This window comes from Neolamprologus multifasciatus, chromosome 8 (genome assembly GCF_963576455.1).
Source record: "Neolamprologus multifasciatus chromosome 8, fNeoMul1.2, whole genome shotgun sequence".
Lineage (NCBI taxonomy): Eukaryota > Metazoa > Chordata > Actinopteri > Cichliformes > Cichlidae > Neolamprologus > Neolamprologus multifasciatus.
In genome coordinates this window covers 4,302,148-4,326,332 of record NC_140446.1, presented here as the reverse complement: position 1 = coordinate 4,326,332, position 24,185 = coordinate 4,302,148, and the positions used below count along the sequence as shown (strand labels likewise).

Below are 24,185 nucleotides of genomic sequence, written 5' to 3'. Positions count from 1 at the left end.
TAATATAAGTTGAGACTACAACCGGTGGAAATTTTGATATTGAGCACTTGAACTGTTAACTCTAGTGCTGATGAGATATCAAAACTATCTCTCCCAAAACAATCTAAAAGTAGATATCAAAATAAATATAAAATAAATATATAAACATTGCTTATTCTTACAGTATAGCTAATGATGAAAAGGTAAAACTAACATTTTACCAAGAAAAACAACCAAAAAGTAGTATTGTAGTGATTTCATTTTATATCTTTGTTATGATTTTGCCCTTTTGTTTTTTGTTGCAGTTGGTTGCTCTTTGCTCACACTGGATTTGCATATATTTGTATGTGATTACCATCTTTATATGTTTTGGGTGGCACCCTTGGTGGGCCCTTAAACGTGAGCACAAGAGAGAGTGAAGGTGTTTGATGCCTTGCTGGGTAGTGGCAGATCAATTCACAGACTTCAGAGTGTTCAAAATGAAGCAGCAAGACATACATACATATATATATATATATATATATATATATATATATATATATATATATATATATATATATATATATATATATATGCCATTGTCTAGGTCAGGAAAGTTATTAGGACTCAACAGTTAATAGTTTTTGGAAAATACGTTTTATTTTGAAATCCCAAACCGGAATAGCGTCGTGTTCCTGCAGCTAGCTTTCTCGCGCTAAATAAAAATTGTCTTGACAGCCCTTCATCCTCCTGTCACCTCAGACGACCCAAAGCGGAGTTAGAAAGCGGTTGATAGCGGAGGATAGCCGAGCAGCAGTTGAACTGTCGCCTCGCGTTTGCTTGTTCAGCCTTTTGTTGCATTTTTTTTCCTTCCTTCCAAAACCAGAAACTTTTAAAAATGAACGAGAGTGAGCCGAGCAGCTACCCGTTCACAGTTTACGACTTTGAGCAACGTTTCGACGAGAGAAGAGCGGTGGAATGGATGCAGGAAAACTGGTAAGAACGAGGAAGTTGGTGAAATATCAGTAAATAATCATTTATTGGACTGCAGCTCTGTCCATCGTTTGTTGTTGAAGTTCAAATAAACTCAAGTTAAGGATGCACTTCAGGGAGAAGACGCGAGCCATGCACGGAGTCCTGATTATGTAATTAACAGCTGTGGAAGTAAAAGTAACTGCATGATGCCTGTCTTCACCTTCAGGCACAAATATTGAGTAACAGGTCAAAAATTATATATATATATATATATATATATATATATATATAGTTTTATATATATATATATATATATATATAGTTTTATATATATATATATATATATATAGTTATATATATATATATATATATATAGTTATATATATATATATATATATATAGTTATATATATATATATATATATATATATATATATATATATATATATATATATAGTTATATATATATATATATATATATATATATAACTATATATATCATGCATCATGCAGTTACTTTTATATATGTAAAAGTAACTGCATGATGCCTGTCTTCACCTTCAGGCACAAATATTGAGTAACAGGTCAAAAATTATGCCTTCCTCACTTTTACTTTTGGGCTAGTTTGTAACTCAAACAGTGACATCCTCTCCTATTGAGTTAATTGAAGTGATTCAAGTTTATTTACTTGAACTATTTTGGGGTTTAAGTAAGCATGAGTTAAAGGTGAAGGTGTGTAATGCCTTGCTGTGCAGCGGCACAGATTTCTGTACTTTTTCCTGTTATTTTCTCTCCATGTTATGAAGAAAAATCATTTAAAACATTAGGAAAAAATGGTTTTATATATATATATATATATATATATATATATATATATATATATATATATATATATATATATATATATATATATAGATATATAGATATATATATATATATATATATAGATATATATATATATATATATATATAGATATATATATATATAGATATATATATATATATAGTTATATATATATATATATATAGTGAGATATACTGAGATGCACTATATATATATATATATATATATATAACTATATATATATATATATATATATATATATATATATTATATATATATATATATATATATATATATATATATAACTATATAACTATATATATATATATATATATATATATATATATATATATATATAACTATATAACTATATATATATATATATATATAGTGAGATATACTGAGATGCACTATATATATATATATATATATATATATATATAACTATATATATATATATATATATATATATATATATATATATATATATATATATATATATATATATATATAGTTATATATATATATATATAGTTATATACCAGCTGCCATTACCCAGCTGCAGTTCTGCGTATCCAGCGTGTCAAAGTGCAACACTCATTGCTTTAGATTCGAGACACCCCCCTGCAGGGGTGAGGAGGGAGATTTCTTTTTTTTTTTTAAATAAAGATTTTTTTAAGCTTCATTTGTTGAAGTAACTATTTCAGCTTGCCTGTATGTAATAATTAAGAGTAAGATAATTGCATCTTGTTACCAGACATCTATTTTGTGCTGCCTGTTTGCATAGTAGACGGGGAGATACCCAGACCTATCTCTCCCCGCCCACCTACTCCAGCTCTTTTGGTGGGACACTCAGGCATAGGACACACAAGACATAATCTTGTGTGTCCTACGTCTACACCGATATCTCTTCACAGTCTGGCATGCCTGAAACACCAAGAAGGCATCTTAGTGAGATGTTGAGCCACCTTAGCTGGCCCCTGCCAATGTTGAGGAGTAGCAGCTCTATTTCATTTCAAAGAACTGAGCTTCTTACTTTATCTCGCTCTATCCATCAAAGAGCCCAGCACAAAGCTTATTTCTGCTTTTGGTGTCTGTAGTCTCATTCTTTCAGCCACTGCTGAGATGCAGAGCTCTCTCTTTCCTACTACAGACCTGTTTAATCTCCTGTCACACCCTACCTCACTTGCGAAAAAAAGACCCTGGAATATCTAAACTTCCCAACCAGAAGTGGGCACTCCACCCTTTTCCAGCTCACACCTGTGGCCTTAGATTTGAAGGTTCTAATTCTCATCCCAGTTCCCTCCAGCTTGGCAGCAAACCTCCCTCAGAGCACACTGGAGGTTGTAACTCGATGAAACTAAGAGAACCACAATGTCTGCAAAAAGCAGAGACGAGACTTCTGAACCTGAAGCCTGTGAGCTGTGTCTAGAAATGCTGTGCATAAAAAATTAGGAACACAGTCAGTGACAAAGTGCACATTTTCCTTGAACCATATGGTTGTCAGGCACAGACACAGATGTCTGCTAATTAATGCTAAAAGGAGTTTTTTCCCTGTTGTTGAAAGTTATTAATGGGTAATATTTTTTTTCATCATATGATTAGAACTATGTTGCCATTCTGGAAAACCAGAGTGGATGTTTTCACTTTGATGCTTTGTTCTTGTCTTCAGTATCACTTATGGGTATGCGTGTGCCGATAACTCAGTGTTGATACCATGTCTTCTTTTCAGTCACAAAGACGTTTAAATTAAAGTTGTAGCTCCTTATCTGGATGATCTGTAATCTGTGTATTGTTTTTTTATTAATTAACCTTGTAGCAGTAGCTGACCGTAAATCAGGCCACCTACGATTAGCTATCTGTTAGGAGTGGACTTTGTATTAAAACAGATTCATACTTAAAAAAACAGAGCAGGAAAAAGTTTCTCAGGTGTGCAAAATGTTCCACCCCCATTAGTCTGACAGCATTTGTATGTGCTTTGTTGAACTGTCAGAAAAGCACGTCAGTAACTGATAGAAAGAAATGATAAAGATAGAGGCATGTGAATCAGATCATTTAGACAATTCCTGAGTGACACTTGCACAGAGACAATTGACAAAATTATCAAAGGAGACCGGCAAGAAATGCTGCTGTGGTTAAGTTAAATGACGCTGAAAAAACCCACTAGCTTACTGACTGGAGACAAAACACTTGGCCAGGTGATTGTGGCTCTGATAGCTCGCGTGTGTCTCACCCTATGCAGGGAGATAAAACCTGGAGCGTTTATATGCACACTGGTGTGAGTTTGGCATAGCTCCTGAGTACGAGCACTGAAGTATTGATAAGAGTTTGGATGAACAATTCTGATTCATTTTATCATAGCTGACCTTTTCTAATTCCAATCAGACCCCAATAATGACGAGTCTGTTTCAACACCAGTTGTCAGTTAAAGTCAGAGAAAACAGAGAAAACCCCCAACTGTCCTCCTTTGAGTAAGCACTTGGTGACAGAGGGAAAATCCCTTTTTAACAGGAAGAAAACTGGCAAAACCAGGCTGTGGAGAGCCAGAGATTAATAATAACTAATGATTAAATGCAGAGAGGTTTATAAACACATTAAAAAAAAGGGGAGATCCCCTCAACCTGCAGCTTTTGAGGTCCTTAAAACCCATCGAAGTAAAGCTCAAGGTTTACAATTTAGTCACTTTTTTTTTTTAATTGATTGATTGTGTTGGTGTTAGGGCTGCCACGATTAGTCGACTAGTCACGATTACGTCAACTATCAAAATCGTCGACGACTGATTTAATAGTCGACGTGTCGTTTGAAGCTTTGTAAGATCACAAAAGACGCAGGAATAAGTAGTAGGATTTAAGAGTGTAATAACGGACTGAAACAGAAGATGGCAGCACTGCATGTACAAGGATGCCAGCTGCCCGAAGAAGAAGAAGAAGAAGCTGTGTCCCAGAATTCATAGCGCAGCCCAGCTCAGTTTCTAACAATGGCGGCAGCTAGTTAGTTTTAATATTACTCTTATTATTCTTTCTGGGTCACAAAATAAACGTTTAACATATTTTTAGGCTAGAATGTAACTGTGTAAACCTCAAATATCTGCTCAGTTTATCAAGACACCACATATTTTCAAAAGCGCTCCAACGTTTTCGGAGACGTCTGTTACCCACTAGCTCGATAGCTAGCCGGGGGCTAGGCTCACTAGAGCCGTGAGAACACCGGACTCCGGACTTCGTTTTCAAACCCACTGCCGTCTTTCGCTACTCAGGTTAAACATGATATATAAGTCACTTAGATAACTTAAAAATGTTATTGTTTGGCTTTTTTTAAGTATTTTATTTGTTCCTGAGTAAATCGGTTTGGCTGAGATTAAAGTTATAGTTTTTATACAGCTGAACAAACGTCAAGCAGACAACTGATTATCAGAAGTCTGAGATGCTCGAGAATTTACTCCGGTGTCCCGTTATATTTTAGATAGCAAGGAGTTTATTAAACTTCACCAAAACAATCTGCAAATTTCTTAAAAATTTAATAAACTACCATCTTGTCTTTATTTTTATTTAGCACATACCTTAAACACTTAAAGCTTTAAGCTAATGATAGTTATATAAGAGCAGATGCATGCTTGTGCAGTAAGCTGTACGTCCAATGGATGATGATCTGATTAGTCGACTAATCACAAAAATAATCGGTGACTAGTCGACTATCAAAATAATGGTTTGTGGCAGCCCTAGTTGGTGTCCAGAGGGACAACTACATTAAAAGTGTGTCATTGTCCAAAAAGTTATAGACCTGAGATTATTACTGAGATTTGGATGTTTGAGTGAAATGTTTGTAGCTGAAGGACTCTGTGCTTTTAAAGCTGACTTAGGTAATCTCAGGATTAATGCCTCTGAAATTGAAATTATTGTAAGCTTACCACGTGCTCCTCGCTGGGTGCACAAGTCTCTCTGTAGGATAATACGCTTTCTTTCTGTTTTTAATCTGAGATTTCTTGGTCGTTTTAAGTTTGGACCACTGAGTCTGGAAGACAAATTGATTGATTAGATGATTATTCAGTTACTGAATTTCATCTCGGTATGCAGGGAACAAACAGATATGCATCTTGTCTAAGATTATGTGTTATTAGCTTGGTGAAGAACTCTTGGTATGCTCGGAGGTTCAGATCTGTGCAGTGGGAACAGCTTTAGCTTTTTGCTGGTTTTTCCTCTCCCACAGGGGCAAACTGGGACCAGCTATCAGAATCCACTATAACCACTAACTGGGTCAAGCAGCAGCAGTAGTATCTACTCATCCTGTGTATTATGTATGTTGCCAATCTGGATTAGTCATCTGCTTTATTCCCAAATACCCTCAGCCTCACGCATACCCTCCCTACTTAAATAAAAACAGCTTTTAATAACATATGAGAAGCAGGTTAACGTGAAATTAAAAATATACGGTGTCAGTGCACATGCAGTCTCTGTTTCCAGGGTTTAGTATTCTCCTCGGCTGTTTCTGCTCAGCCAAAAATCGACTTTTTCTTTCCTGCTGTGTGCTGTTGTTGAAACATCAGGCGCAGTGGTGCCCAGTGGAAACGGCCTTATTGCCCATAGCTGGCAGTCTGAGTGGTCTGTGTGTCAGGAGCTAATCTCTTAATCCTCTACTATGAGTATAATAATTGAGTTGGCTGGTGTCAGGAGGGCTGACATGTAGTAATTCATAGCCTGATGTTCCGACTTGTCAGACGACTCTGGAGTGAGCACAGAGTTGATATCAGCTCGTATTTGTCTTTAATTGCAGTTGTCTGGTTCAGTCACACTAATTGTGTAATGTCTTTATGTAAGAGCGCTGTGTCTGTGTGGTCGTCTCCTGTTTCAAAGTCTCAGGAGGTGATTTAGTGTTTAATAGAGCTGTTTGTCAGGGGAAGTGAGGTACTTCCTCTTTATTGTAAGCTGATAGAGGTCAAAGAACACACAGATCTGTGTGATGCTGGAGCTTTTAGGCCGGCGTTTTGTGTTAAGTAACATCAGTGTTTCCCACAGATTTGGGCTCAGGGACGTGAGGTTGTGGCTAAAGACAAGTACTCCCTATTTTGAGAAGATTTTATGTATATTTCTGCTACAGGAATTAAGAGGGTAAGTGTAGTAGCAGCCAGGTGCTGTTATTTAAATGCACTGTGTTAATGCACGCAGAAGCAACTGTTGCTGCACGTCAGACTAGGAACGGTTGTAAAGCTGTTTCTTGAGTTAACATTCAGCAAATTCATCCCAAGGTCAGACCATGCAATGCTCCGAGAAACCCAAGAGCTGTAAATGCCTCAGCATGTTAATGTTAACGTCAATAATGACAGTACAATTAGAATAAGACTGAGCCAGTCCCTGTTTGGAACAACCGTTCCAAACAAGCCAGGTGAAGATTTCTTCTCTCTAAAAAGAACATGGCAGCACAGCTTAGGTTTGCAAAGCTGCATTTGGGAAAACCAAAAGACTTCTTTAAAAATCTCCTTTGGACAGATGAGACCGGAGTGGAGACGTCTGGCTGCGATGCACAAAACCAAACTTCAAACTTAGCATATCAGCGCAAACACCTCATACTTACTGTCAGTCACTGAGGCGATCGCGAACTCCTTCGTATACCAAAGTATTCTAGATTCAAATGTGAGGCCATCTGTTTGACAGCTAAAGCTAAATCGGATCACCTGACAGGACAATGATCCCAAGCACAGAAGCAAATCTGCAACTGAATGGCTGAAAAGAAGAGAAACAAGGTGCTGCAATGGTCCCGTCAAAGTCCAGACCTCCTCCTGATATGCAGAGAGCTGTTCATCGACGAATGCCTGCAGACCTGCACTTGTGTTTAATAATTATAGAACCTGCTGAGGACCAAAATGATTTTCCTGTTATGCTCTGACTAGAATTACAAGACTACATATTTTCTTTTTACAGTGACGACAGCCAAATTTCCATACATTTGTTTCCCTGAAATTAAGTATTAAATATTAATTGCAACAACTACATAATTTGATCCAGTAAATTCTCAATCTAGTGTTTTGTGTCTGAGGGGAGCTTTTTTTTCCTGTTACTGTCTCTATGCTGTAATTAGTGCATGTAACAGTATTATCAGTATTTTGAGGCAGTGAGGATGAGTAATAATAAGCATCACTGTGTGTGTGCTTCTCTGCAGGACCAAGTCTTTTATATTCTCTGGCCTGTACGCTGCGATCGTATTTGGAGGGCAGCACTTCATGAGGGAAAGGCAGAGACTGAACCTGCGTCGCCCGCTGGTGTTGTGGTCACTCAGCCTGGCCATTTTCAGGTGAGTGACTCTCAAGGTCGATGCAGCTGAGACGGCTGACGTGACCTTTACGCTCAGTCAACCAAACATTTAGAATCGAGTCTTTCTGGGTAAACAGGAACATGAACTGAAAGAGGGATAGTCAAAGAAGGAACGTGTTCTGAGTGTTTGTTTGAGAAGCCACAACCAGTTTGATAACAGCTGTCACCTCAAGGTTCAACGCAAGATTTAAAGCAGTACTTCAAGAACACTGTAGACATTTCACTCACTAAGAGTCATGTCCATCTGCACATGGTATCTGTGGGGTGGAATCCAAAACTTCTCGGGGCTGACGTATAAAACTGGTTTACATTTTTGCCAATCTCCTGTTTGAGATCATCTTCTCGGAGATTTCCAGGCAGATTCCAGAGCAGCTGCATTTTTAAAATAGGACATTCCACTCGAGTTGCAGTTTCACCACAAACCTCCAATCTGAGCAGAGAGCAACCTCAGCTTCTCATTCAAAATGACCTGAATTTCATGCAAAGGATCCTTGCTGTTGATAAGAGCCAGATTTTTGGCATTTTTCACCTATAGGTAGTGGGAGATTATATCCCTGCTGCTTTATCTTCTTGAATCAAGTTGAAAGATCTCTATTTTGACACGCTGAAAGAGACCGGGGCTTCTACAAAGCAATCTTTAAAAAAACCATCTGCAGTAGAATACCTGAGAAGATTATCTAGAACAGGAAACTCCAAACAGGTTTCTGTTTATCTACTCCTTCAGTTACCAACTATCAATCTAATTTACTGATTTGTTTATGAAGATCTAGACTGTGGTATTCCCTCAGAGAAGCGTGCCGTTTTTATAAATGTAAAATCCTGCTGCTGTCACTTAAAGGCCTTACGCTGCTCCTTTCAGCCTTAGCTGTCCGCACACGGGACGCGACGGTGTTAGTGTAGGTGGTTTTTGCTTTTTACTACATCCACCCTGTTAACTCTGTTGTCCTTTAAAGGATACGTTTGTTTTGTATTACTGGTATTTTTTTGCAACCGTGTGCCAGAATGATGACACAACATCATGCACGCTTTGTTGCTTTGCTGTCATTTGGGCTTACCATGACTGTCTCGTTGATGCATTTGATTTATGTCAGATCGAAGGCCGATAGGACGATTAGTCATCAGAGAAAATGACACAGGCTGGCTCCCTGTTGGCTGCGATCCGGTTTGCAATTGTTGGAACATCAGATAAAAGCACAGGTAGTCTCTGAGGTGTGTTTGAGATGGTCTGACTGAGATTACCTATGAAATCTCCACGTCAGTGTTGCACCATTGTGCAAGTTGCTCTTTGTCATCAGTGTAATCTCAATAAACCTTTTGACATCAAGCCTTTATGGCTGCACTGTAGCAGTGATCTCTGCAGCTCAGTTATGGTTTCTTTTTTATCATTATTATTTTATGACAAACAGTAAGATGGGTTGTAAAAATGCTGCTTTCAATGCTTCATTTGTCCACAGGAGGCATGGCAGAATGATTACACTTTAACCCTTTAAGACCTACCATAGAACCAAGTCCGCCAGAGCTTATATTATATTTTTACATGCTGTGGAGCCATTTTTGGGAGCATTTCAAGTTGCTATACATCAATACAACCATTATAGCCCAGATTTTAATAATATGTCTGCATTAAGTGCATAGTAATTACATAAATTGCAAAAAGTGCAATAAACTACAAAAAAAATTGAAAATCGTTTTTGTTTTTTTAACATATATTTCTAGTTAGAGAAATTTAAGAGGCTTATCCCTCAAAACTGTAAATACAAAAAAGTTTCCCACCACAGGAAATTTATTTTAAGTGTCTTCATAGTTTTATTTTTGAAATACACCAATTTTCATACACTGCAGGAAAAACGAAAATAAATATTATTGTGCAAATTTGCAAAAAAGCAGCATATGCATCAAAATAAACTATTTCCAGCAGTGCAATATGAGTCCTAAGCATCCCAGAAACCACACAGAAAGTCATAAAGTCAAAGATAACTTTTAAAAACACCAGTATAGGTTCATGAGGCCCAGTTGGTAAAAAAAACCCTACATTTTCGCAAAAATGACGTCACTTCCGGTTTTGGGCAGGTCATGGTGGACATGCAAAAGTTCACGCTGACGTCTATTCCAACGTAGGAAGTGTTACAAACAGCTGATCGGATCGGCAAAGCGTGTTTCTGGAATATTATGTTTTTGTTGCTGCAAGTGCTTTTTTATGCAGTTTTTGCAAAGCTATATGTGGAAGGAAACTGTGACCGAGGACAAGCTGATGGCATAAGATGTAAGTACAACTCCTCTGGTTTCATATGCAAAAAAAATTATTGCGCTAGCTTACGTGGTTGCAGAGCTACCGGGATTTAAAAATAGTTATGCAAAACAGAGCGTGCTGCTCCGACCGGTTTTAAAGGATTAACACATCAGGGCTGCCAGTTGAGACGATCCCTGTTTTTACTATAAGGATGAGAAAACAGTCTCTGTCCTAGGAAAGTGGTGAAAAATATGAAACCAGTAAAGCGGTGTAATTTACTAAAAGAAGTGGCTGAGCCTCAGTGGTCCTAGCTGTTGGCTAATATGTCCTTGTTGTGTTTCCTCTGCAGCATCGTAGGAGCGGTCAGGACCGGAGCTTACATGCTGCACCTCCTCACAAACAACGGCTTCAAACAGTCGGTGTGTGACAACAGCTTCTACAGCGCTCCCCTCACCAAGTTCTGGGCCTACGCCTTTGCCCTCAGCAAGGCCCCCGAGCTGGGTGAGACTTCATCTGATCTCCTAAATGTCAGAATATTACTCATATGAATGAAGCACATACTGAAATCGAACCTATTCAAAGACCACCAGCTTCCTTATTTCTTTGTTATTGAATTAAGGTGAAGCAGGACCTGTTTACACTATAGGAGCTCCACGCAACTCAGAAGAAACACTGTTTTAATCATATTAAGGGTGTTAGCATTAGCTAAAACCACGATGAGGCATAAAGTGCTGTGCAAAAGTCTTGATCCACCCCTCATCTCTTTGTATTTTGCTTCTAAGGAGCCAGACTTTCTTGTAATGTAATGTAATGACCTTAAAAAAGGTCTTAATCAGGACTTTCTGAAGGTCTCTCAAAACTTTTCTTTGGTTCTGTCCTTAACACTGACCTATGAATCATTCAAACATAAATGCATATAACTCAAGGGATGAACCTGTGATCCATCCATCCATCCATCCATCATCCATGCTTCCATTTTTTATTTTGTTTCTTGACACGTTGTTACTACTAACCGTGCAAAACCACGTCGTTTGTTCCCATTTAATTAGGTGCATCTGTGCAAAATGCAAAGGTAACAGTTTATTTGCAACAACAACGTGATTCCCAAAGAGCTGCCAGCTGAAAACTTGGCTTTTTTTTTGGCATGATGTGCAGTAAAAAAAATCAGTGAGAACAGGTCTGATGGAGCGATGAGATGAGTGTCTACAGCCATCTGTAAAGCACGGTGGAGGCTCTGTCATGGTTTAAAGCTGCATTTCAGTGAGTGGTGTGGATTTTTTTTTCAAAATTAATGTAACTGTGAACACAAGAATATTAAGTCAGAGCTTCACCCACCATGCAGGACTGCCTGGAACACATGTGATCGGCAGCAGCTTCTTTTTTCAATAAAAGATGATCCCAAACATGCTGCCACTAAAGTAAAAGTTTACCTGAATTGAAAAAAACAACAACAACACACATACAGTGACAGTCATCAGTCATGGATCGTACCAGATAAGTTATTGTTATAGTTGTGCAAACCTTTCTATTTCCATGTATGTTTGCATGTTTCACCTGCCTTCCTCGCAGAATGTTAAGTAATGAGGGTTGGTGCAAGACTTGTACGCACTGAAATAGGGCTGCCACGATTACATAGTCGACGCGTCGTTTGAAGCTTTGTAAGATCACAAAAGACGCAGGAATAAGTAGTAAGATTTAAGAGTGTAATAACGGACTGAAACAGAAGATGGCAGCACTGCATGTACAAGGATGCCAGCTGCCGTTAAATCCCGAAGACGAAGAAGCTGTGTCCCAGAATTCATAGCGCAGCCCAGCTCAGTTGCCAACGGCCAGCGGCAGCTAGTTAGTTTTAATATTACTCTTATTGTTTTTTCTGGGTCACAAAATAAACGTTTAACATATTTTCAGGCGAGAATGTAGCTGTGTAAACCTCAAACATCTGCTCAGTTTATCAAGACACCACATATTTTCAAAAGCGCTCTGACGTTTTTGGAGACGTCTGTTACCCACTAGCTCGATAGCTAGCCGGGGGCTAGGCTAACTAGAGCCCGTGAGCACACCGGACTCCTGGCAAATCGTTTTCAAACCCACCGCTGTCTTTGGCTACTCAGGTTAAATATATATAAGTCACTTAGATAACTTAAAAATGTTATTGTTTGGATTTTTTTTTTAGTATTTTATTTGTTCCTGAGTAAATCGGTTTGGCTGAGATGAAAGTTATAGTTTTTACACAGCTGAATAAACGTCAAGCAGACAGCTGATTATCAGAAGTGTGAGATGCTCGAGAATATACTCCGGTGTCCTGTTATATTTTAGATAGCAAGGAGTTTATTAAACTTCACCGAAACAATCTGCAAATTTCATTAAAATTTAATAAGCTATCATCTTGTCTTTATTTTTAGTTAGCACATACCTTAAACACTTAAAGCTGTAAGCTAATGATAGTTATATAAGAGCAGATGCTGCTGGTGCAATAAGCTGTACGTTTTACGTCCAATGGATGATGATCTGATTAGTGACTAGTCGATTATCAAAATAATCGTTTGTGGCAGCCCTACACTGAAAACATGTAAAAGTGTAAACATGTTGGATGTTTTTCAGTCTTTGTTCCAAAAGGATCTAAATTCAAACTGGATTTTTTTTCTTGCTCAGCTACTTTAAGAATGAAATGATTTGCTCAGTGTAGATTAAAGTGTGGGCCACTGTGCAGTAAATCCATCAGCAGGTGATTCCCTTAAGAGCTGAAATAGAGGCAGATGCTGAGCTGGCAAGAAAAGTCCATTAGCGCACAGCTGATACTGTACAAGCAATGTTTCCTCAGCTGCAGACAGGAAGGATACGTCTGCTTCCTACTGCAGGATAAGGACTCTTTATAGAGACTCAAATGAGCTTTAAATTAGAAATACAGGTTGTTCTGTTTTATAACAACTTCGTGGGTTTCACCAGCATCTGTATTTGTACTTATCAAAGTAAGCTTTGTGAGGAGGTTTGTCTGTGTAAGCTAAACCCTTTTATAAGATCAAACATAAACCCACAAATCTGTGATGGATGCTCACGAAGCTGTAAGCTAACTGCTTGTGCTGCCTTGTTGAAAGTCTCTGTGCTCCTCATGTACCTGTAAGGCCGTCATAAAATTTAGTACATCCCCTCCTTCAAACACTGTAAGTGAAGTCAGGCTTTATTGGAGCTGCGTTAAACTTGATACACAGTCAGGTCCTGTCAGGTATTTCACTTTTTCTGTAGGTTTTTAAAAATATTTTTCCTGCTCTCACACAGCAATTTTCCATCTTTTGTGATAACTAAAGTACATCTGGTGTTATTAATCATGACTCAGTTGCTGAGGGGTCGAGGTTTGGTGCTCGGGTGCGGTTTTATTTAAACGATTTCCTCTCTGCCGCCTCTCTCAGGAGACACCGTGTTCATTGTCCTGCGGAAACAGCGCCTCATCTTTCTGCACTGGTACCACCACATCACCGTGCTGCTTTACTCCTGGTACACCTACAAGGATAACCGGGCGGGCGGCTGCTGGTTCGTGACCATGAACTACATGGTTCACTCTGTCATGTACACGTACTACGCCGCCAGAGCGGCCGGCCTGCGGGTGCCGCGTCCCTTCGCCATGGTCATCACGGCCTTGCAGATCCTGCAGATGGTGATGGGCCTGGCCGTGCAGGGCCTCGTGTACCACTGGATGCACGAGTTGCACTGTCCGTCCCACCAGGACAACATCGTGTGGGGCTCTCTCATGTACCTCAGCTACTTGATCCTCTTTGCCTACTTCTTCTACAACACCTACCTCAAAGGCTCCCCCAGCGACAAAGTGTCCAAGAAAGAGTAGCGTGCCTCCCTGTGCTCGAGGTCGTATTAAAGGCTCTCAACATCCTCCTCTTCTGACTGCAGCTCAGAGAGGAGGACGATTTGGAGCATTTTAATATGATCTCACGATGAAAGCGAGGAGATTGAGGGGCATTTCTGTAACTGTGTTTGACTAAAAATAGCGCTGTCGTCATTTAAACGATTGCCTTGTTTACTTAAACTCCTTTATCTAAAAACAGCCATATGAGGGCCAAATACTGTCAGAGGCGACTGACACTTGTTCCTGTGTTTTTAAAGAAGAAGTCATTGATTTATATGTAAGAAGAAATGCTTAATTTTACTTTAATTGAGTGAGGAAATGATTCGTTTAGCTCTAGTTAGCTTAGCATAAAGGCTGGAAGCAGACTTTCCTTTCCCTGGAAAACTGACTTATTTAAACTCTGCATCTTTCTGTTTAACCTGCAAATTAACCAAAACATAAAAGCAACAGATTCTTGACTCCAGCTCTAACAAACATCTTTTACAGACAGGATCCTGTTAAAGCATTTACACACCGCCTGCTCACTGCCTTTATGCTCGACTAGGATAAACAATCTGCACCAAATGTTGAACTAGCCCTTTAAAAGTGACACGGGGCAGGTACTAATCTGATGCCGTAAAAACGAGCATCACGTGGCGCCTGCAGGCGCAGAAACTGTAACACCTGTCTCCACCTGTGCAGGTTAGCAGGTAACAGGGAGTGAAGACTAATGCACTAATGGCAAAGGAATGTTTTCGTGCACGTAAACGTGCAGGAAGAAAAGCGATACCAGTTCAGTTCGGTGTAATTTTTAAAATGCTGTCACCACTTTACCTTCATCTGAAAAGAAAGCCTTGCTCCGCTCAGTTTCCCTCGCTGGCTTATACCTGCCTCAACTTGTTAGCTTAGGTTGTTTTTTTTGTTTGTTTTTTTTAAGGTGTTGGTTTGAATCCAGGTGAAGTTTCTGAGTCTGAGAGCACAACAGTGAAGTGACCACATTCTTATAAAACAAACACTTAGAGCGGTTAAATTTAGTGTTGCTGCTAATGCCGTCCACAGCGTGCGTTGCTTTGCTTCACCCTTTACTGCAGGTGATGCACTGACCACTAATAAGTACCTCATGCAACCCAGCTTTCCTCTAACATAGACAATATTTATAGCCGCTTTCACCACGCGTACACTCTGTAAGACGAGGCCTGAGTGAGTTCCTCAGATGAAAGCCGTTCCAGCTCAAACAGCTGACAGGAAGTGCGTTAAACCAGACGTCCTCCTGTCCCTGTCGTTTGGGTTGTTTTCACATGTTTACGCACTTTACAGTACATGTTTTTTAACGTTTTATAAGAGATGGAACGATTCACTGTTGGGACGCAGTTTCCTGAACCTTGTCTTCTGTGCAGCTGTGCAATGGATTTAAAAAGGAGACGTGTAGATGTGATGGAGATGCAGACCTGAAGCTTTAACTCAGACGTTTAACAAAAACATTCTTTTATTAAAGGCGATAAAAAGCATCTGAAAACTGTTTGCACTGTTTCTCTGAGCAGCAGGAGTTAAACCAGAGTCTCGTGTGAAGTGTTTAGCAGACAAACAAAAAGGATAAACTGAACATAATGTGACGTAACAGGAGACTTTTGTATCTTGCAACTCCTACGAGGTCCGACCACAACGTTTGCCTTCTTGCCGACACTTGATTCCTGATGTTTGTGTTTAGTTAGGAAAAAAAAGCTTTATTTTGATCCATCCTTTGTGACTTTGCCCTGTGCTCATGTTGGTTTTGGTTATTTATTTTCCTTCTGTGCTTTAAATTATTTGAACAAACTGATGCCAAACATACGGCAGATGACGAGGACCAAATTTATGTGGCGATTGCCGCTGACTGTGGTGCTGCTGCTCTTTATGACCTGCTGAAGAGGCCACAGGGCGCTGGTGTCTGTTTTTAGATGAGAAGGATGTTTTCTTTACGTTTTCCAGCAGGTGTGAGGTTTACTTGGCAGGTGTCACATTAGGAAGCGGGTTGAGTTCAGTTTGCTCCATCCACGCTCGTGCTTGCACCACTTCGGAGGGTGAACTGCGACGGTGTTCGTGTTTAAAGTTGCGCAGCACGTTTTCAAACCACGTCCTGTTTAACGGGCCTGCGCTCGCCACAGAAGCTGCTCGCCCTGGTTGGAAACGTGTGTGCTGAGCGCTGTGGTTTAAAACCTGCGTGGAAGCTTTTGACTTGGTGTGACGGAGCTGATTTTGTGTTTGTGTCTGTAGTTGAATTCCGATTGTTCAGGACTTTGTGGATTAGTTTGTCACGCTGACGCACCTTCCGTAACGACGTAGTTCTGATAAAAGCACCGTTTTCAGATGCACTTATTGTTTCAGCATCAACCAGTTCTAGTTGTTTTTATGTGATTTAATGTAAAGAGCACTGAACACTGTTTGAAACTGCCTGCTTTTTAAAATCTGACACATTGTAACGCTGTTAACTTGAACTTGGTGTGCCAAACATGCTTCTGTTTATTTTCTGTCGTGCTTTACTTTGTTTTGTTGTCTGTGCTTCATGTTTCCTGCTGATTTTTACTCCCTGTGGTTTCTACTGGAAAAAGGGCTTCGTGTCGAAACGTTATAATAAAAGTTTCTCTGTTTGTTGTTTCAGGGGTGAAATATTTTCACTGTGGAGAAGAATATCTGTTTAAATAGAAGACGGACAAACTCGCCACAAACATCAGCTGTTTGATTTTCCTTTATTAAGATTATCTTAAAAAATATAAAGCACATATTCAAGCCTCTGACAGGCATGTGTGATAAAGCCAGGACTTCAGTTTGTCTTTTATTTTCTTTTTATTGGCACATACATTATAAACATATTTAATTGCTTTTATTTAACTAAACAGCAGCTCTTGAAATTTAAAAGCAATCTTTTGCAAGATTGTTGAGTCTTAATCGTAGACGAGAGCCAAACTCAGGCATACACAGCTTAATGTAAAATGCATTTCTGAGATGGTGATGAGTTCTCAGTGACCTTGACAGGTTGTAGCGTGAAGCCCTTTGAAGGTCACGGGTCTGAAAAAGTGCCGTATAGATGGCAGTCTCCCATTACTCTGTTATTCAGGCCTGAATGTGGCAACTCAGCGACCGTGAGAGAATTTTTTAAAAAAGGTTTGTGTACATGCGACATAACGCCTCCCATCACTTTATTGGTCGCAAATAAAATGCCAGAAAGTGCCATAAACAGTTTAGGTGTCTGCAACAGCTGTGGGAAAACAACTAAACAAAGATTTAAAGAGATATATACAGAAGATGTGAAATAGAAAATATTTAAGGCTAAAACACACTTCTAATTTGATCATATATAAGGTTTAATATAAGGTGAATTCCTTGACCGACGGCGTTATTGGAAAACTTCTGAAACTGCTGTTCAATGAAGCTTTTATGATGCTCACGCTGTTCCTGTGTATTCGTGTTGGTTTTATTGGCATTGCTAAGAAGGTGATGGTTCAGTTTCATTTATTATTGCGATCATAGTGCATGTTTACGGGATGGGGAAAAATGTATAATAGGATTGTGTTAAATTGTAACCATGCATTACAGAGGAAAGAAAATGTTTAAAGAGAGAAAGATAATATATAACATGTCAAATCTAAATATTAGGTCTTAAAAATAGATTTTTCAGTTCTAGTCATTAAAGCGAGCTCTGTAAGAAAATAAATATGATCCCAAAAGTACAGAAGTATGTAAACAAGGCTCTCATTATACTCACATTGGACACAGATGTGTATTTTCTGTATAAATTTGTGTGAGTCTAAAGGATAAATTGACTGATGAGCACACAGTGGCTCTACAGTCTCTGATGATCAGAAGCTGTTAAATCCCCGTGAAGCTTTTAAACTAGAGGAACTTGTCTTGCTGACACAGTTAAACCACACCGGCCCCCTGCAGCTCTCCAGCTCGCAGCACACTGCCCTACAAACGTCCAAGCTGAGCCGAGAGCTCTCTGGGAGGTCGTGGGTTGATGGAAGACAAAGCTCTGCCTGCTCAGCACATTATAGTCTTGTAGCCGTGGGTGGTGACCCCAGAGGACCGGGAGGAAAGACACACAGTGGAGGAGCCGAGAGGGAAAAGCTTTAAACTCGTCACAGAGGGTTTGAGTCACGACAACAGTGAGATTTTTCTGCGTGAACACCACCAGCTCGTGTTCAGCTCGGCTCTGTGATGGAAAGCAAACTTTTTATGAAACTTACAGAAACGAGTCGCATTGTTAGGAGCTGAATGTGTGCAGTGCGCAGAAGAGGACAATCATCTCATACAAACACAAGCTGTTACAGCAGTTTGTGTTTGTGCAGGAGCTCACTTCATGAAACATGATGTAGTGTTTAAAGTAATTAAAGATATCCTTCACATTAACACATCCAGCACTGTAATTACACATGATAAACTAACTGTATAATTACATATGTTTTAATCATCGTGTTCATATTTATTAACAATTATAACCTGTAACATGAGATTAGACTGATAAAAAGTACCCTGAATGGTTAAATGGAGGCATACTTACATGTTTAACCCTTTTTTAAGTACAATAAATAAACTCCTATTTGTAATCGAGTACTTCTGCATGTTAAATAATAAACTCCGTCTGTCTGTCCACGTTTATTTAAATTGCTGTAACAATATAAAATCATAATTTCTTTATTTTCGAGGACTTTCTTCATCCTGACGCTCTGTGGCTGTTATTGCAGTCTTTGGCGCCCTCGTGTGGCAGGAGGCTGTCATTACCGCTTTCTCCACATGTGCGCCAAACTATACGTCAGCGGTGCGTTTGTTTCTTACTACACTACACAATGTAACGAAGAACAGCTGTGCGAGCCTCTGCACAGGCGGGCACGCGAAGAAGCACGTGAGGCAGCCTCCAGGTGCCGCCACAAACCTGGTTAATCTGAACTTCATGTGTTTCCTTGTGAGGGTTTGCAGCATTGGTTGCTTGTTTTGTTGGGAAAATGCAGGCATGTGGTTGAGTATTTTTCAGTTTACTTTATATGGGTACAGCATTAATTCAAAATAGGGTCACAGCTCTTTGTTCTTTGTTTCAGGAAGCCTGTGGCTGATTGTTTTTACCATGTAAAAGATGAAAATACTCATCTTCTCTGATTGGCCTTACCTTGCGGCCAATTATTTCACAATAAAGTTTCACCCCACGAGGCGCCTCTTTGACCCAACCATAGACCACAGATTTTTCTTGGAACAATCTGTGGAATAACCTTTCTGAGAAAACCCCAGAGCCCCTTCAATTTCATGGCTTTTTAGTAAAATGAAAAGGTTTTATTGATTCTTTTCACTATTGATTCATCTGCAGGGACCTGCAGGGTGTTTTTAAAAGGGACACACTGATAAACTGTGTTTTCCTACAGCAACCAGCTGCAGATGTTATTGTGTCTTTTTCTTTACTTAGCCTCTGTTGGACGACAAGACAAGACAAGACAAGACAGGCTTGTATTTATTGAACTTTTCAGGCACAGAGGCTTCATTTACACTATTGCCATCCTCTCTCCTTTCATTGTTTCTTTCTATTAAAGTTAACGTTACTAATGAATTTCTTTAAATCTGCACCATGACCCAAGCAATCTGTTCTCTCCGACCCCCCCACTGATGTTCCTAATCTGCTGTGACCATCCGAAGCTGTTGGTAACCGAGTAACAGGTGTAAAATTTTTCCTTTTAAGTCTGTGAAGGTTCTCAGTCATCCAGGTCATCGTAGTCAAAGGAGCTTGCAAAGAAAAGCGTCTGGACTTCTTTACGTTGCTTGAAGACGTTCAAATGGTCAAATGGTGGGGAGTCCCACTAGGTTTAAATCTGGGACTCTCCACCATTTGACCTTAGAACTGAAGAAGCTTCTGGGATGAGAGGTGAAACGTCTTCAAGCAACTTAAAGAAGTCCAGACGCTTTTCTTTGCAAGCTCCTTTTAAGGTAAAAACCAGCAGAAATAGGAAGTGTGCTTAACTGTATTTACTTCAATTATCCCTATAATTGAATTTCTAAACAAAGCAATGGACGTTTAACAGTTGGTATCACTTTTATTTCTTTATTATCCATCCATCCATTACTTAGCTGTGTCTACTATTTTGCATGTACTTTGAAGACTTTGTGATTTGGGGGTTTAACTAAGAGTTACTTTGTTCTGATTAATTTGTGGACATGTCTCAGTTTGTCCCTACGGTGTACTTAATCTGGTATTATAAAAGAAGAAATAAGTATATACAGAGAGCCTTTCATCTGACTGAATGAATTTGTTAAAGCATTTGCACAAATATAACCAATAATTATGGACCTATTAAACCTCTGCCAGCCTAAAGTGATAAAAAGTATTACATCAAACGATTCAACTTTAATTCCTTCAGTGTTAATAACAGTCGCCTCAAACTGGCTTATATTATATATTAGATAGAGAACCCCAACAATCATTTACAAGTAGCATTTGGCGACACTGTCTTTTCACAGGAAGAGACTTCTAACAGAACCAGAATTGGAAGGGACAGTGAAGAGAAGAGAAAAAACAAAAAACATAGCGGAAGTGGACAAAAGTTAAAGACACGCAACAAAGTTGAACTCGGATCAGCTGATCTCACTGCCAGCTCAGCTCAGATCTCATATATGGTTTATTGATTAAGCTGCTTTAGCCTTCTCACAGTTGCTGTGCGTCAGCGAGCCACTTTGCAACCCACCTCCACTCGACCTCCTTTCCTGCTCTCAGACCTCCCCCACTGCCGTTCATACTACACCAAAATAGTTAAGTAACATATAAACAACTGACTGGTAGAAAAGTTCCTATTTTTTACTTTCCCCTATAAAAATGTCTATTTTTATAGAAAAATAAATCTCTGTGAATTAACCAGAACTTTATGTTTTATATTCGTACAGGACAGTCGGGCCAGTGAGCTTACCAGAGCTTTTTCTGTATTTTGACTAATTTTATTTATAGAAAAATCACGACATGCTGTTGAAATTACACTTTTAATCTCAGGGATTGCTGTTATAGATACACTAAAGGGGAGTTTCAGTGGCTTCCCACTCAAAATCAAAGTGGGCTGTATGTGGTCTACCGTGTAAAACGAGTTTGACATCCATGGTTAGATCAAAGTTGTAACACCAGGTCTAAATTTCTGCAGATACAAATATTAGTTTTGAACTCAATTTAGTAAAACGTGGAATTAAACTATGTTTTTTCCCCTGTTTTCTCTTTATGAGATATATTGTAGTGGTTGTAATGACAGAAGAAAGTTGTGAGACGTCATTTTATTTGACTTTTTCGGATTTCTGTGGATAATTTTTCATGTCTTTAGCTCTCAAATGCTCATTTCAATAAGATGTTTAGAGAGGTGGAACTTCTTAAAGCTCATTCAACCTGACAGTGACCTTTTCTCATACATTCAGGTTTTCCCAGTGAAACATCTGGAACAAACTTTGCAGAATCCTGACTAAACTCCGGGCTCAGCAGCCCCGGATGTGCAACTTGTCTGACTGCAATCAATTAGTGAAATTAGTTTCCTGGAACACGCAGAAGTCCAGTTTGCCCACCCACACCCGTGTTTTAGACTCAGAAAACATGAAAAAAGTGGCAGAGATTTCCCAGAAGCAGTGCGAGCTTTAAAGCAGCGATGACTGTCGGGTTAGAATAACCTTCGCCTCCACCCGCGTGGGTGGGAGGAGCTACCAGTCACCGACTCCAGCTGCTTTCTTCACCTCCCACCACAGCTCAGCGGGCTGCCTCGGGAGCAGGATCGTACCGACGCCACCTCATCCGTCTCCTCTCCCGATCCCGATGAAGTGATACACCTGCAGCCACGTTTGGACGATGAAACATCAGAAACACCAGCTCGGCCTCACTTTTCAGCAACTTTTCCCCGAGTCTGGAGGAGCTGGGAGGAGACGCGGAGACTGAGGAGCTCTCGCTGAGCGGCAGAGGTAGGATCCTGAAGCTGTGCATCTCAGGTTGTCATGCATCTAAAGCATGAAGGCCAGCTGTTCAAGCTCAGAGTGGTTAATGAGGTCAAATAGACGCACAGCAGGACACGAATAATCTGAAATTACAGACTAAATTGTGGCAATAATTAAAGATTTTATAATAACTTAGGACTTAATGTTAGTCAGTTTTTATTGCACGTGATTACCTGTAACCTCAAAGGCTGTGTTAAAAAATAACGCACGTGTTGCAGTTTCTATGTGATTTTTAACAAAACACGCCTAAAATAAAAAAGAAGAAAAAACCTAAAAATGAATTTCAAAATGTCAAAATCTGACTCAGCTTGTGTTTTCAAGTCAAGTTATTATACATGAAAATTTACATTTATCACGTCAGATAAACGAGTTAAAGCTGAACGTTTACAGGCAGATTGAATATAGAATATTTCATGTTTAATGTAGGATTTAATAAGATAATTGAATACTTTGCAGGTGAAAATCTGTATTTTCCCCCTTAAAACAGGTGGAAATAAGCCGACACCGGTTATAACTGAGGATAAAGTGTCAAACGTACCTTTTGGACTTTAAGTGTGAAATTAAAAACAGAAGCGATGATTTGTAAATCTCATAAAACAATAAGGTGAACCTGAAAGTGATGCCAGCAACATGTTTATCACTGTGCAGCATCCTCTCTTCCTTTAACAACAGCTCATAAACATCTGGAGCAGCTGCTGGGCTCGTGGGAGAGGGATGTTGTCCCGTTCTGGTTTGAAACCTGAATATACTTAGAGCTGAGGGTCCTTCTCCTCTTTGGTCTGGAGGATTTTTTGATTTGTGTGATTACAGAACATCTTAACACTTGTTTTAAATTAGCTTTGTTGATGTTGCTCGAACATGTTTGCTCTTCTACGCACGATCGACCTTTAACCTGCGTTTATACGGCACAGTGAGCTGAGTTCACAGACAGAGATTTCTGGAAGTTTTCCTGAACCCATCCAGTGATTTCCATGACAGAATCATGTCTGGTTGTGACGCAGTGCCGCCTGAGAGCTGAAGATCACGGCCAGCCACTATTGATTTTTAGCCTTGTCCCCTGCGCACAGAGATTCCTCCAGATTCTTGGAATCAGTCGGTGACATTATGCGCTGTAGATGTCCCGAATGTTGCTGCCATCAAATTCAATTTTTTCAACAATTTTATGTGTTTTCTTTGTTCTGTTGTGAATAAAATAAGGCTCTATGGGATTTTCTTTTAACAGTGTCCCAACTTTCTAGGAATTGTTTGTTTAACAAGTAACACTCAAGTTATGTGCTGAGCCCTAAATGTGCATATTTTTAATGAATGACTGGCAGTAATTCACTGAACTCTGTAAAGTTCAAACTTACTGTGCTTAATCTGTGACAGGACGATAACATGTCCAAGGACAGAAACTGTGATAACTCGGCCAAAACATAAATCAGTGTCCTGTATAAAAAGGTTTCAGTTTGGTGTGTGGACTGAGAGCTGCTCTATAGTTTTAGATGTTTATTTAGGAAAATAACCATACAGACAGAAGCAGGACTGGGAGCATTGGCCCGTCGTTTTCACAGGTTACTGTTTGTTTCGCTCTGTGTGGTGAAGTGATGAAGGTACAAGTTTGACAGCTCCTCATCTCTGCTGCAGGCCGCTACATCGGACCTGCACGACAGACATAAAACACGTTGTTCAAGATGTAATATTCTCCCCCTTACATCACTGCAAGGGGACTGCACATCTCTCGCAGATGTCTTGTTTTGTTCAACCGACACTCCAAAATTCAAAAGACGTTCAGCTTATGAAACATAAAGTAGGGAAAAGCCGCAAACCCTCACTTTTAACATAAGATATACTCTAAAAACTGCGAAACTCCAAGCTTACAGCAAACAATAAACGCAGCAGCTTTAGTAAAACAAGAATCGCTTGAGAAGTTAAAGTGCAGTATGGCAACACAAACCAAGAAAGAAATGAACCCAGTGAGTAAAAATCTAAATGAAAGACAATAAATCATAAATATGCACGTAATATGGCAAAGAGCTCTAAAGGTTTTATTTGATTGAAACTGAATATAAAGCAGTGCAGGTTT

At 39.4% G+C, this 24,185-nt stretch overlaps 2 protein-coding genes across 2 annotated transcripts in view; both read left to right on the top strand.

The window, feature by feature from the left end:
• Positions 1-667: 667 nt before the first annotated feature.
• LOC146512244 (very long chain fatty acid elongase 6-like) lies at positions 668-16,773 on the top strand. Its single transcript, XM_085171244.1, has 4 exons — positions 668-954; positions 7,930-8,061; positions 10,661-10,812; positions 13,719-16,773. Exons 1-4 carry the CDS (start codon positions 857-859, stop codon positions 14,147-14,149), a joined length of 813 nt encoding a protein of 270 aa, XP_085027370.1. The 5' UTR covers positions 668-856; the 3' UTR covers positions 14,150-16,773.
• An 11-nt stretch (positions 16,774-16,784) lies between these two features.
• LOC146512243 (transmembrane protein 150A-like) overlaps positions 16,785-24,185 on the top strand; it is a 36,782-nt gene continuing 29,381 nt past the window's right edge. The window contains exon 1 of the mRNA XM_085171243.1: positions 16,785-22,087. The gene's annotated coding sequence lies outside the window, so the exon portion shown is untranslated. The remainder of the gene's footprint in view (positions 22,088-24,185) is intronic.

Bases quoted from the DNA above. Each gene is read 5' to 3' on its own strand.
- LOC146512244 (XM_085171244.1), top strand. From the start codon at position 857: ATGAACGAGAGTGAGCCGAGCAGCTACCCGTTCACAGTTTACGACTTT. The intron at 955-7,929 runs GTAAGAACGAGG...GCTTCTCTGCAG, and splicing joins GAATGGATGCAGGAAAACTG to GACCAAGTCTTTTATATTCT. The intron at 8,062-10,660 runs GTGAGTGACTCT...TTTCCTCTGCAG, and splicing joins CTCAGCCTGGCCATTTTCAG to CATCGTAGGAGCGGTCAGGA.